Source organism: Glycine max, chromosome 5 (assembly GCF_000004515.6).
Source record: "Glycine max cultivar Williams 82 chromosome 5, Glycine_max_v4.0, whole genome shotgun sequence".
NCBI lineage: Eukaryota > Viridiplantae > Streptophyta > Magnoliopsida > Fabales > Fabaceae > Glycine > Glycine max.
The window spans coordinates 35,031,491-35,047,156 of NC_038241.2; the positions used below are offsets into that span (position 1 = coordinate 35,031,491).

A 15,666-nucleotide genomic window follows, 5' to 3' on the forward strand; every position below is an offset into this window, starting at 1 on the left:
GATTGAGGAATTGAAGAAAGAGGTTAACTCTAAACTTGAGCTCCAAAGATGGACATTGGAAGCAAAAGTTTTTCCCTTGACTTAAAGTAAAAAGATTATGTGCATCAACTTTTTAGCAAGAAACAGAGGAAAGAGATTCAGAAGTAAAAATTTGAGATGTCATATCACATGTTTCTAATTTAAGTAATCTCAAATCAATATTACAAAATTACGCAAAAATTAATGACGCCGTACTAAAGACAAACTAGGTAATTAAAATAGAAAAAGACATCAGAGGTTATTCGTGACTAAAAAATATCTACCAAGTTAAAGATGAAGTTTTAGTGTACTATTATAGTGTAGTAGAGGGTGCAAAAAAAGTATTACACAACAGAAATTTGTTTTGGTTGTATATGGACACTCAACTACACAATAAGAGAGATACAAACTATTGGGGGTTTAAAAAGCAATGAGAGCTGCGAATAGTACAGTCCACTTGGCAGCCCATGACAAAAAAAACTGCTAGGTACACCCAGTATTTTTAAAAAATATCACAACTGCGCTTTCTTCGTATTTGTACTGAGTGTGGATGATTCGTAAGTCGTATGAAAAGTTGATCCGTACGGTTGATACAAATCAAATTGATTCGTATGTTGATATTAAACATACGGATCAAGTTGATCCGTAAACCTTTTATGAATCAACTTAAAAAATTTACGGATCAGGAATATTTCAGTCTTTTCACCTAGCATCAGCCAACATGAAGTGGCGACTCGTAATAGACGAAGCTGAGTAGCGTAGTTACCAGAAGTGACACTGTGACAGAGTGACGAGGAGAAGAAAGGCAACTACACACATACACACACCTACTTAATTCGTTTCAGAGGATAGCGCTCACTATTTCGGAACTTCAGTTGAATCATTTTCACGCTCGGAACCCCAAAACTAAGAAAGTAAGGGTTCATTTTGTTAAACTTTTGGTTATCCCGTGTGTTTTGACTCTTGAGCACCAGCTGTTTGATAAAATAATCCAACCATTAGTTTCCATTTCTTTTAACTTAAAATCTTTTCCTGACTTTTCTGTTTCTTTTCTCGATAATGATTCTGACACTCTTCTCCTGTGTGACACTGCTGAACAGAGAGAGAGACTCCTCATTCAAGATAAATAGATGAATTTCCGTTGACAACGTTGTGAAGTTATGAAAATGTTGTTTCTCCAAACCACTTTCTTACCTAGACCCTTCTCACCTTTTTGTGATGCTAGTTTGCATCCATTGTCATCACTTAACATTCAAAATCCTATGTTGGAATGTGCTCACAGCTTTTCTCATTATTCCCCTGTATCTAGCCACCGCATTGTAAAGTCCATATCATGCTCTGTTTCTAGTAAGTCTCATTCAAAACCCGATCCTGAACCTCCGGAACCTGAAGCTAGTTCGAACCAAAGAGCAAGGCCTAAGGCAAGAAGCAGAAGTGGCCAATCTAAAGATGTGGTATCCAGCAATGGTGATAAAAGTTCAGCAGAGACATTCCCCACTACGATTCCCAGGAAGCCGAGGCGTGGTCGCAGAAGTGAAGCCGTGGCAGTGGAAGATTTTGTACGCGGTTCGCTCGAGCGCACGTTTGCTGCAATTCGGGAACAAAACAAGGATGCTTTGGAGAATCATGAGAACATAATGAAGGAGAGGGATGATGACAGTTCTAAATCTGAAAGTGGTGATAAGGACGATGACAATGATGATGAAGAGGAAGATGGTGGTGAAGGCATAAGAAATAAGATGGTGATTGAGGAAGAGAGTAAAAGCTGGCCTTTGGATGCAGATGTTGGGTGGGGGATAAGAGCTTCCGAGTATTTTGAGCAGCATCCAATCAAGAATGTGGTGGGAGAAGATGGGTATGAAATTGACTGGGAAGGGGAGATTGATGACAACTGGGTGCAAGAGATCAACTGTTTGGAGTGGGAGAGTTTTGCTTTCCATCCCAGCCCTTTAATTGTCCTTGTCTTTGAACGCTATAACAGGTAATTTATACTGTTTTGGGTTTTACTTGAAATGATTTTTGGGCATGGATTTGCTGGAGCTAAAGAGACTAGAATTGTTGGTAATACTTAAGGCAAGAGTGGGATGGAACAAATGGTAAAACTGAATGAGATGGTAAAAACTTCTCTACAAGCACTCTTAAGAGAAGAAAATAAAATGGACATGGGAGAAATGAATCAAACTTCTTAAGTTATGTTCTTCATCCTTTTTAGAAGCTTCCTTTTTTAACTTCTTTATGAGTACTGATAAACCTAATAAAGCTCAGCACCTATACTTCCCTTATCAAAGACAGCATTTGGAAACATGGGGTGGGACAACTTGCTTGTTGGTTAACTTTGGATACTTTTTCTCCACATGCATTTGAATTGGGGCCCAAGAAAACAGTTTTCACATGTGATTTGATTTTCTTTTTCCTCGATTGAAATTATGGAAGTAAAACTGAACTTTCTTTCAGAAGTGAGAAATTGGATGTATCCATTTTTAGTTTATAATTTTGATTCTCGTCTCTAATGAAGTTTCTTCTTCTATACACAAAATTCAATTTTTTGAAAGGCTTTCTGCTGGCAATGGTTTGCTATACCTACTTCTTTTAAGCTGTCATTTCTTCACAGAAAATAATTGTTGTTTATTCAGAGGCACGTGATAATGCACATGAGTGTGGAAGTGCATAAAAAAAATAGTATTTAGAAAAGAAATTCTGTAACAATTTTAATTAAATGTTTCTTTTTGTTTGTAAAAATTGAATATATGAAAATGCCACATCCCCATATATAATGAATGATACGTTGGTAGCGATTTCAAATAATGTTAGTTATTTATAGCTAATTTTAGCCTTTAGTTTGGTGTTTGATTTTGTTATTCCACAGGGCATCTGATAACTGGAAAATTTTGAAAGAGCTAGAGAAAGCAATAAAGGTATATTGGAGAGCTAAAGATCGGTTGCCTCCCCGGGTATGATCATTTTTCTATTTCATGTGATAAAACTGCACTTTCATCTATTTAAACATGCCTAAACTGAAAAGAATGATGTTGCTTTCCATCAATGCAAATCTTCCTTCTGATTAACCACTTGTTAGATTTATAGAATTATATTTTCTGTTATTTAATTATCACTATACAAATGTTACAAGTGATACTATTTTAGAATACCGTGTAACATATTGAATTTCCTATTTATAGGCGGTTAAGATAGATATCAATATTGAGAGAGATTTGGCTTATGCCCTGAAAGTTAGAGAATGTCCTCAAATTTTATTTTTAAGGGGTCACAGGGTCGTGTACAGGGAGAAAGGTGAGATCATTGATCTTTCTCTTCACTTTTTTTATGTATACCAGAGTTTTTGTTTGGTTGGTACAAAGAAATGCACATTCTCTTTGTCTAGGCTCTTCTTTTATAATGATGCACTGTTACTTTGTACCTTTGCAGAACTCCGAACTGCGGATGAGCTGGTTCAGATGATTGCATTTTTCTATTACAATGCAAAGAAGCCTGCGTGGATAGATGATAAGGCCTTGTATACTCGTTATTAATCTTCAAGAATGTCATATAGCCCTTGACAACCTGAAGATTGCGTGTCTTTGTAATGAAACAAACAAAATTGGCAGCAATTGTTTTATGTATAAAGAATATAAAGTACTGTATAAGAGTTAAAACAATCAGGCACTACCAAATTTAGAAATCTTAAGTGAAACAGTGAGCATACATATTCATTGTTTTATCTTCTCTACGCATGAGCTATGGAGTTCGAAGTCCCTTGGATTAATTAAAAGTTAATCCAAACAATTATAGTGCCTTTCATCTCGTGCTATACATACGAATTGGAAGCATATTAAATATGCAAATTATATATGAATAATTTTTAAGAAAATAATTTGAGTAAATGGTCTATGCGTTGATAATATAAAATTATATTATCGTCCAATAACAAAAGATGTCATATGATAAATTTAGTATTTTTACAATAATTGTTTTAAACGTCACATATAGCATTTTTTTTATTGATTAATAATGTAGAAGTTTCTGCACAAGTATGGAAATTAAACTCAAAGAATTTTTGGTTTTTTAAAATTGTAGAAGTGTATTTTGTGAATAGCAAGCCATTCACAAGAAATGTTCGACTCTAGCTCCGCTCATTGGTCATAAATCATAATCATTCGTATTCCTTGCTGGGGTGGTCGTCTTGGCTTTCAAGCGATGCAACTGAATATGGTGATGTCTATCGAACTAAAAAATAATATTAATAAAAACAAACAAGGAGTGGCTTATTTGTTTTGGATTCTATTCTAAGCAGGCTTTAAAGGAAACATACAATTTATTCTCTTTCTTTTGGGCCAATTTTCGTTCAAAAAGAATCTTCAACAAATAAATTTAAAACATTGGAAAACAATGTGATCTTTTTTTAATACTTTTTCTTACATCTTCTTAATCATGCATAACAAATTATTAAAAATATACAACGTCTTCATCAAAAAAACATAAATTCAAACATAAAAAATTGTTGTTATGCTGCCACCTTCGCCAACAGAGTGATGGGCGTGGTTTACAAGTTGCAATACCCGTCTATATCCAAATTTGGTGTTACGTTTATCGCGAAGATTGAATCTAAAATGTTTTACCTCGAGACTCATATGGCTTTAGAATAAGATACATTTCATTCTCTTTAAAACCTTGTATATAATTAAAATTTGTAACATGTTTATTTATTTTTTGTCCTTAATTAAAGACCGAACGAAACCAAGCTTTTCACATTGAAACACAAAGGAGTGCAAAAACGTGGGAAGGGGACAAAAGTTTGATGTGATGATCGCCATTCAACGACAAATCCTAAGGGAGAGTTTGGTATTTTTGAGCTTCCACGAGTTTTATATCCACAGCAGCAACCAACCAATTCCACAAGTTGGCACCTCTCATGGAATCACATGTCCTCGTGTGGAGCACCAACGCAAGATAACAGATACAGCAAATCTCAAGTGTCAATTCTCTAAAATGTCCTTCGTGCATTCCCTATTTTACTCTTGTAATCAGGAACTAAACCAGAAAAAAATGATAGGAGGGAAAAAAATTACATTATCAATTTTATTTATTTTATAAAATTAAGGATGAATGGTAAGTTTTTAAAATTCCACTATATATATTAAATAGAATATAACTGCAAGCAGAAAATAGAGAGAAAAGTAAAAAAAAAAAAGAATACCGGAGTTTAGCGAGAATGCAAATTATATATATTCTTTTCAATATGAATAACTTATTTTTAGATATAAAAGATAATTAGAAAAGTTAAAATAGATAAATATAAATAAGAGAAATATTATAAAAGATAATGAAAAATATTCACCGTCACAAATAGATTATTTATAATATATATAAATATATAAATATATATATATATATATATGTATATTCTTTACTTTAATTTTATCAAAATAAAATATTTTAATCATAAGTTATTTTAAATTTGAAAATACCAAAATTTATAACAAAAGATTATTATTAAAACATAAAGTACGTGTGTATGAATACTAAATCATGGAAATTGCTTTATGGTAAAATATGGGATCTTGATGAACGTAAAAAATGGCAATTGCAAAATTTAGAATATAATGAGAAATCAACTATCTAAGTGAGTAAGCAGTGCACTGCATGTGGATTGGGGTAGTCCAAAAGGTACATGTTAGATGTTGGTTTCTTATATAAAAAAAAGATAAACATAAACATAAACATAATGTATTGTTCCACAGCAGACAAAAATCAACAATTTATGCATATTAGAGGCTTACAGGTTGACATTAGGGGGGTGAATTTGATTTTCTGGTTCAACATATCAAGAAAACATATTATTTTAGGGGGGCAATTGCCCCATTGGCTTAAACCTGGGTCGGTCTCTACTTATAATCCGTATCCTATTGTCGTTCACATGATTATCATGCATAGCAAATGCAAATTTGTAAAGCTCCCTTGCCAATATTTAATCGGTAATTGCTAATAACATACTACTATAATGGATAAGATTTTTTTATCCATAGGAATTAAAAAATTCACAATAAATCAATATATTTTGTTTAATACATGAGCTAAACTTTTTTGATATAATGAATATGATCGATGGGTAGAGTATTATAGTTGTTTTGCTATAACATCGACCATAAGCTTTCTTGGATACTCATCCTGTATATGCATTACCAGTATTCATTTGCAATTAATTTGATCATCATCAAAATGGATTTTCAAATTTTGACATACTGAAAACAAAGGCAAGGAGGGTATCTCCCGTTTTATCGCAGCTAGCAGAGCAAAAGATAAGGAATTCACATTCCCATGTCCTTGCTTACTTAATAGTTTTTACTAAACCTACGTAAAGCTCATTCGTTGCAAGATCCCAAAGCAACCAACCCCACTTGGCACTTGATTCTTCCTTTTCCTTTTTATTACAATATATAATACAGAAAGAACCACACATCATATGCACCAACTTGTTTACAATTGTAATTTTCATATTACGTAACCAAAACTGCGGTATGAGCCACCATGAGAAATCATATTTCATATATTATTAGTATGAAAATTTTTATATTGTGAATTAATAAAATATAATCTACGGTATGACTATTAAGATAATATTATAAAAGTTAATAACCTTTACTATACATAACAATTTTAAAATATAAAATATATGTAGCATCCTATCAGACAGGCCTTCAATATTGAATATTCTACTGCCTTAAAATGTTTAAATATAGCTAGGTTATTAAGAAGCTATCGACAATTAGACTTATTAGACCCGTCGCACCTAAATTTCGTTTCCATACCTAAGGATATGATAACTGATGATCTTCAGCCAAAAAAAGAAGGATGTGATAACTAATACTACATATAATTTTCAGTGGCTTTGGAAGATATTTGAAATCTAACTAAAATATATTACAAGCATAGTGTTAACGAATAAATGTCATATTTATATCTTGTTAATATATAACGTAGTAAAGAATTATCAAATGGATTGGTGCAGTAATTTACACCAATATGACATAGTGATTCAAAAAATTATCAAATTTTATAAATCAAGATCACTGAAAATGTCAAATATAAACAATTATATTTAAAAATAACTTAAACTTGCTTATATAATTAAGTATATAAATATATCACAAAAGGCTATTGGCAACAACTAAAAACTAAAATGCATTCCATATTTTTTAACTTCTACTTGTTTCAATTAGGTATAGCATTATCAATATATATATATATATATATATATATATATATTTAAATTATTAAATATGTCTATTTTTATTTACAGGAATTAAATCTAATTATTACTTGTCTTTCATATGAATAATAGTTTTATGATTAATTATCATGAGAAAATTTAGTATTTTGACAATCAAAATATCACAAAAATTATTATCACCTATAAAAATAACAATTTGTTATTCTCATTTATTCCCAAATTAATATTCTCAAAAACATTTTATGCCTGAAAGGTATTTTTATTTTCTTTATAAAACATGAAAAATAGTACATGCATTTTCATCCAATTATAAATTATCATATATGTTAACTTTATTGATTCTAATAATAATTATTTTAAAAATCATATTAATTATTTTAATTAGTTTACAATTTAAGATTTTTTTCTTTGATAATATTTATCTATTAAACTCAAAATTTATTCTCATATTATTTTTATGTAAGAAAGCATTTGGTACAACAACAAAAAAATTCATATCCAAAAATCATCATTCTTGAGAATTATAATTCCTAAGAACGACTAAATTTATTTAGTTAGTCATAAATGTTGTCAGAAAATAAAAAGAGCAACATTATTTTTATCACAAACTTTAATTTTTTACAATATTAAGTTATTTTACAAGAGTAACATGATATTTTTATTGTGATAAAACTTATCTTTTTAACTTAGAAAAATTAGATTGAAATATTTTTATGGAAAATGTAGTCAAATAATTTCTCATAAAAATATTATTTAAAAAAAATTAAAAAAACCAAAAATTTATTTTGTACTAAACGCTTTTTAGATGTGAAGTAAATCGTTTATACATTGTTAGTGTAATTTATCTTTTTATATTTTTATCAATTTACAAATTACTATATGATAAATTTATTGACCGTCGTAAGAATAATAATTTCTAATTAATTGAGAATATAAAATTTTGTACACTGATAACGTACAAAAATACTTCTTATACCCAATATTACCTTAAAATAATTGCATCCTGCTAGAAAATAAGCAGTGACTTATAATGTGGCAAGGATCACGATTATCTCCAATAAGCAACCAGGTATACTTTAAATTTGAAAAGAGTAAATGACGAACATGGATCTCATTGGGTTTCGTAAATTACAGGAATGCCAAGCCAAGGTTAATAACAAAAAAAGAAATGCCACATTAATTTTATCAAAATGTTGTTCTCTCATTTTGTTGTGGGAGGGAGAGAGCCTACGAATAACAACAACAACAACAACATATGCGAGCTTTACAATATATAAATGCGCTTCTAACTTCTAAATAGTGTGTGTGGTCTCTCTCTATACTATAGGTCTCGCCCAATACCTACTCTCCGCTCCCAAGAGCACGCACCACCACTATTGCACTTCTTCCTCGTTCTCCCTCTTTTTCTTCTTCTTCGCTAAACCCTTTTTTCTATCTCACTAACACAACAATGGGAGACGAGAAGAAGGGCAAGCCTGCTGCTTCCGGCGTGTGGTCCACCATCAAGCCTTTCGTCAATGGTGGAGCCTCCGGCATGCTCGCCACCTGCGTCATTCAACCCATCGATATGATCAAGGTGACGTCAAGTTTTCACCTTTCCGTCCTTTTTTTTGTATCTTTTCCTCCAAATGGACTTCTGGGTCTGTTCGATTTTTGTTGCTGGATTCAGATCTGTGGGTTTTTGTGTACGATTTCTGTTTTTGTGTGTTGTGGGGTTTGATGGTTTTGGTGGTGTAGGTGAGGATTCAACTTGGGCAAGGATCAGCTGCGCAGGTCACTTCCACCATGCTTAAGAATGAGGGTTTTGCTGCCTTCTATAAGGTTTTCACATCTCTTCCCATGCTCTTTTATTATGGATCCTTGCTTTATTGATGGGATGATTTTTGGCGTATTGATGATTCCAATGTGAGAATGTGAGATGCTTGTTGTGTTATTGGTTTTTGGTATGACCAGATATTGTGTGTCGTGTTTGTTTCACTTGTTTTAATTACCTGGCTATAGATCTGCAAGTGGAAGTGTATTTTTGTATACGTTGTTGCTTTGGATTATTTGTTATGAAGGGGTTTCTTATTGATGAGTGACTGTTTTATTCCAGTTTGAGTTTTGGACATGCGTTTTATTATCTAATGGTGTCTAAAATGTATCACTTCTTGTAGGGTCTATCTGCTGGATTACTCAGGCAGGCTACATACACCACTGCCCGTCTTGGGTCATTTAAGTGAGTTGTTACGTCTATGTTCATCACTCTTAATTAATCAAAAGTAGAAATTTTGTGGTCTTCATTTCTAAGGCTTTATGTTATTCCTTTGCTGTTTTGCATTGTTTATACAGCGATAGCTTTGTTAACTGGAAGACACATCATCTTTCATGGTTTCTAAGGAATTGTTTTGTGTGATTGTGACTAACTTAATGGTTTTAATGCTTTTTAGAATCTTGACGGCCAAAGCTATTGAGGCTAATGATGGGAAGCCCCTGCCACTGTATCAGAAAGCTCTATGTGGGCTGACTGCTGGTGCTATCGGAGCAACTGTTGGTAGTCCAGCAGATTTGGCACTCATTCGGATGCAGGCTGATGCAACATTACCTGCTGCTCAGCGCCGAAATTACACTAATGCCTTCCATGCACTCTATCGAATTACTGCTGATGAAGGGGTTTTGGCGCTTTGGAAAGGTGCTGGGCCTACTGTTGTTAGAGCCATGGCATTGAACATGGGCATGCTTGCATCTTATGATCAAAGTGTTGAGTTCTTCAGGGATTCTGTTGGTCTTGGTGAAGCTGCTACTGTTCTAGGTAAGTAACCATTTTACTATTGTCAAATTATTTTATTTGAACTTGTTGGCTTTTGCTTTATACATTGTGATGGTATGTGTGAGACAAGTAAGCTCAACTGTACTACACCTTTCTAAAGATTTTACCCAAATTATTTTTAGTGTACCTTATTTAAAATATTCTGTTGATGTTTCAGTAGTCTATGCTCCCATTGACCCACTTGTAGACTTAACAACACTGAAACAAAATGATTTAGTCAAACCTTACAATAGTTGGGTTGTCTTCCACATCCACTGCCATTATTTTATTTGCCAAAAGCTCAATAGTTGCCAACAGATACAATAGTTGGCCCTGTTTGTTTACTGTTTACAAAAACAGATACAATAGTTGGCCTTGTTTGTTTTCTGTTTTCTAAAAGTTTGTCCTCTGAGCACTTGAACAGAGTCCTTCAAGAAAAAAAGAAGGGAATGAGAAAAATCTCATTGCTGTTTCTGCTTTTTAGTTTCTCAAAGACTTGTTTGGGAAACAATTTTCATAACTTAATAGATTTTAGATGAGAAATTAATTGCTCAGTGTGGAATTGTTTTATAAAACAGTTTTGAAAACAAACCTGTGAGAAGGGAATCAAACAGGTCCATAGTCTTTCCTTGTTCTGTTTTCTATAATGTAGGAACTGAATTTATTGTTTGATGTCTCCTTTTTCTTACAACTGATTCTTGTCAATTAGTCACTTCTAGTATGCTGTAGAAGACAAATATCAGTGCATTTGAAAAGTTTATGCAATTCAGGCAAAATAAGAGAGAACAATTGCAATATTTCTGTATGTTATTGGAAGAGTACTTTACTCTTTTGAAACTAGCCATGTTAATGGTAGGATTTTAGGGTTAATGCACCAATGTTGATTTGGACAAACTCTTCAAGTGGATGACTAATTTAGCCAAGTATTGAAAATGGTCTAAGTTTAGCATCTCATTCTTAATAAGTGTTATTGAAAATTTAAAATGTCCCTACAATTCTAAGTTTTAGTCCTAGAGCTATATCTGTATGGGAAAATAATACATATAATCATTAATCCGTTTTCTATTGATACAATTATAATTATTTCAACATTATCTCTCTTCAAAATACTGATATGTATGTTTTGGATTCACTTGCTGAAGTTTCAAATTCTAAAGCTGTTGAGATGTTGTCTCTTATTGATGGGTTTTTATGTTGCCAAGATCCAGTGGGATACTCTTTTAATGATTCTGTGATGTTTGATGATAACTTCATTTATGTGCTCAAGATTTTGCATGTGGGCTATGGAAAATGTATTATATACCCAAGTCAGTCTTTAGTATAACTTAAGTTGGATTTTTACCCTTTTAAGAAGATCTTGGTTTTTACCCTTAACAAATTACTTTTATACTGAACTTTTGACTAATTAAATGATTGGAAGGCATGTCACGTGATTGCTACTTTTTAAAGCTTTGGGGAGTGTGTCTGTAAATTATTGATATTTGATGAATGTTGAAGAGGTTTTTTTATCTATTCTGCCCTACCTTATTTTGGTTCAAAAGGGAACTGGAGTAACATTGTAGGATTTGGTGGCCAATTGGCCATAGATGGTTGAATTTAGCCCGTCTTATTTGGTGGATGGTGGCCATAGAGGATTGAATTTGCCTATCTTATTTGGTCAAACTTCAGTTTAGTGATTTGTCCATATGCATCAAAAGGGAGCTGGAGTAACATTGTTAGCTTTGGTGGCCTTAGATGATTGAATTAGAGTATTAGATCATAGGCCAACCTTCAAAGAACAGTTGGGAAGTTTAGTCTTGGCCTTGTTTTAACCATTTTGTTGCTTTATCAAAGTATATGATTGTTTCTTCTAGTTGGGCTCTAAGTATATGATTTTTTTTTATCACGCTGAAGAAGTTGGGGAAAGAAAATCGAGTTAAAATAGTATCTTAATGTTTTGACTTTTGGCTTGGAAATGCTTATTTTTAAACGTAAGTGTGATTGTGCACAGTTTATTATCTATTATATTAAGAAAAGGGCACTAGTGGTTGGTAAAAAGAAAGGAGTGGTAACTCTTGACCGATTCTGTGTTAAGGACTGGTAACAGATACTGGAGACTAGCTCCTAAGAAGGTGAAGAATAATAGTCTGAATTTACAGAAAGAAAACAAGAAATGCAATATGTAAAAATTGAAATAGAAACACAATAACAATGGGGTCCCAGACACCAGGACTCTCCCACTAACCAACCCCTACTATTTATTCTCTCATTAGCCTCACCTTCCTAGATGCTTCTCCATCCTTTTGGTGTCTCCTCTTCATACTCTGGTGCTTGCATTTCTCTTGGTGCTCATGCAATTTGGCTCTTGTACAATGTCTAAGCAGTAAGCAGATATGTTTCTTTCTATTTCTATTTTTTTGGTACAAATTGGGAGACTTGGTTGCTCTTCGTTGTTTTGGGAAATTATGGAAGCTTGCATAATATTACACGTCATAATTCCTTGTCTGAGTTAAAGTTTTGAAAGGAAATCTAATATTCCATATGGATTGTGCCATAAGCTACATAGGTTAATATAGTGCCAAAGATTTTATTCTCAGTGTTACCAACTAACATTTGTTCTTCTTTAGGTGCAAGTTCCGTTTCTGGATTTTTCGCAGCAGCTTGCAGTTTGCCATTTGACTATGTGAAGACCCAGATCCAGAAGATGCAACCTGATGCTGATGGAAAATATCCATACACTGGCTCTGTTGATTGTGCTGTCAAAACCTTCAAAGCAGGTGGACCGTTCAAATTTTACACTGGATTCCCTGTCTATTGTGTTAGGATTGCTCCTCATGTCATGGTATTATTCTATAATGATTCCTTTGCTTTTGTTTCTTTGAATTAATGTTACATTCAAGGGGTTTATTAAGTTTATGTTCTGATATATGATTGTATTAATTGCTTATGCAGATGACATGGATTTTCCTCAACCAGGTTCAGAAATTGCAGAAATCCTACGGGTTGTAGTTCCCCGTGGTAATTTGAACATTTTGTGTTGAATTCAAGCTTTGAGCATATTGAATAATTTGTTGGGTGTAGTTCCCTTTTTGGCAGCTAAACACCAATGGAGCTGATCATTTTTAAGTTTAATTAATCATGCGACTGAAGCAGGAATTTGCATACAAACATTGTATTAGTGATATAATATAGAATTGGATGCGGCTGGAGCAGAATAGTATAATTCCATTTTAGCATGGATGTCATTGAGAAACTTGTGGAGATGTCCAAAACTAGAATAAGTAATCCTATCTCAGACAGCATTCCGACATCAAGTTTTGTAATTTCTTTCCATATGTGGGAAGTATTTTTTTCAACCATATTATTTCTTATTGAGCAGTGATACACGTACCCCACCCAACACCTGAAATATTAAACGGGTGTAGTTGAAATAATAAAATAATATATTTAAAGGGGTGGCTAATTGAGGTATAAACACTGTTTGGGTGTTTGTGTAACTTTTTTCTTTATTATTTGTTTCAAGTTTTTCCTTTGATTGGTATTATGTTGTTGGTGTCTTGTTAAATCTAATGGTTAAGGTAAAAATAAGTACAAAGTTTTATTAAATATCAAATTTGAAAGTGCACTGGAAATTAGTGGAAGACGGAAGTACAGCAACAATAAGCGTTGAATTTGGTTAAAGATCAAACTATGAATTCGTTGGGATTTTCTTGATAATTTTTTCAATGTTATTTTTGGTCTTTTATCTTTATTTTAAAAGGTTAAAAGTTCATGTCTATTCTTTTAATTGCTGCTTGTGATTTTTCTTGCATGTTAGCTGGATAGATAGTCACTTTTTTTTCTTTCTTTCAAGGTGTTATATTAATATCTATTTGTATATAATTATTTTGTATTACCTTATATATAGAGAGAGAGTTGTACATTTACCGGCTGAATTCGTCAATCCATTCTAATGGTTATGATGTTAACAAAAATATAAAATAAAAAAAAAGAAATATTTTATTTTCTTGCTAAATTTATAACATGACTTAATAGATTTTTTTTTTATAAATCACAACTATTTTGTATAAAAAATAATCTTGTTTAGTTAAGTACAATCATATTTAGGAATGATGATTCGAAATTCAAGTATAATGGTTAAGTTGAAATAAACCTTGTTAGTTGATAACACCACCTTTTTTTTTTCAAAAAAAAAACCAAGAGAAATATAGAGCCTATTTTAATTTAATAATTATAAGAAAAAATAGAAAGAAAATTTTAACACCACTTATCATGCGTATGAAAAGATCTGTACGCGTGCCATATTTTGGTTCACTTGTTCCACAAGAATAATGTGGGAATCACATATCATAATTTTTTTTATTGTTACAAATATGAAATATTCATAACTTATTTTGTTAATAATTATTTTTTTATCTACTATATTTAAATTCAAGAGGAAACAATTTAAATACAGTTTTACTCAAATCAACGCACCAAATGTTATCATTATAAAGTTTCTTGATTAGATTATTAAATAAATTAATAGGAATAAAAGATGTTTTCTAAAATATGGAAAAGACAATTTTTTTTTGTGTGTGTTGGGGGAGGGGGAGGATGGGAATAATCATATATTCTTGATTTAAAAAATATTTTATCCTCTAACTATAGTAAAAAGATAATTCTAATTTATTTAAATCCCAATAATAGAAATAATACGTGTAGTGAAAATAATAAACATAGATGTACAATAACTTAATTATAATGAAAATATGGTTAATAATTATTTTTAAGTTTTGAAAATGCAATACATGCGTACTAAAAAATTGTCATATTAATATTTGTGGTAGAAGAGACTTCGTCAACTATATCAACTAGTATTTTCACATATATATTTTTAACGCATGATATTCTCAGCAGATTTCTTTTCAAAATATGTGCAAGGAAGTCGCAAACACGGCAACGCCCTTTGATTTATTTATTAATAATTAATCATTAGCTTCTAAACTTCAATTTTTGAGCTTGTTACTTAAAAATATATATCATGCTGTCGTAGCTAGCTTCGTAGTCAGCTTCTATGAAAATAACACCTACGACGAAACTCAAAAAATAAAAAATAAAAAGATCACGCTGTGCCATTTTGAAGTTGCAAAAAGTTAAAATTGTAGTATTTCAATCAAATTCATACGTGATAAGGTTCCATTAAAATGTTAAAATGGCGTTCATGCTAATTTGTTACAATCATCCAATCATAATTGATGACACATATAGTACGTAAGTGAAAATAAAGTGATAGTAACACACACACATATATATATATATATGTGTGTGTCTTTTTCTTTTTGGTGACTAGTGACACATATATTTTGCCGTCCATAGCTTTTCTCTATACCCTACTGCGGTATAAAAGGTTTGTTTCTATCAACGGCTCCTCCCAATTTCTGAGCATTTGCTGTGCAATTTCCAATTTGTCTACACTTTCAAGTTTTTGTTTATGAGCAACAAATTATGAAAAGAGAAAGAAAATCCATCCCCTGGGGACTACGCGTGAAAATAAGTATATTTATATTCTTAATTATGTTGCATTTCTCAATCTTGCTGGTTTTCGTGACTATATATATAATACGCAAACAATATAAAGATTCATCAATCTTGCCACCAACAAATAGGACAT

General features: G+C 32.0%; 2 protein-coding genes across 2 annotated transcripts; both read left to right on the forward strand.

Moving 5' to 3' along the window:
* Window positions 1–659: 659 nt before the first annotated feature.
* Window positions 660–3,684, forward strand: LOC100805437 (thioredoxin-like fold domain-containing protein MRL7, chloroplastic). The gene is made up of 5 exons (XM_003524153.5): window positions 660–932; window positions 1,119–1,999; window positions 2,885–2,969; window positions 3,198–3,309; window positions 3,445–3,684. Exons 2-5 carry the CDS (start codon window positions 1,179–1,181, stop codon window positions 3,546–3,548), a joined length of 1,122 nt encoding a protein of 373 aa, XP_003524201.2. The 5' UTR covers window positions 660–932; window positions 1,119–1,178; the 3' UTR covers window positions 3,549–3,684.
* A 4,746-nt stretch (window positions 3,685–8,430) lies between these two features.
* Window positions 8,431–13,372, forward strand: LOC100789017 (mitochondrial dicarboxylate/tricarboxylate transporter DTC). Its single transcript, XM_003524914.5, has 6 exons — window positions 8,431–8,822; window positions 8,984–9,067; window positions 9,403–9,464; window positions 9,676–10,037; window positions 12,641–12,855; window positions 12,966–13,372. The coding sequence occupies exons 1-6, from the start codon at window positions 8,697–8,699 to the stop codon at window positions 13,020–13,022; spliced, it is 906 nt and encodes a 301-aa protein (XP_003524962.1). The 5' UTR covers window positions 8,431–8,696; the 3' UTR covers window positions 13,023–13,372.
* Window positions 13,373–15,666: the final 2,294 nt, after the last annotated feature.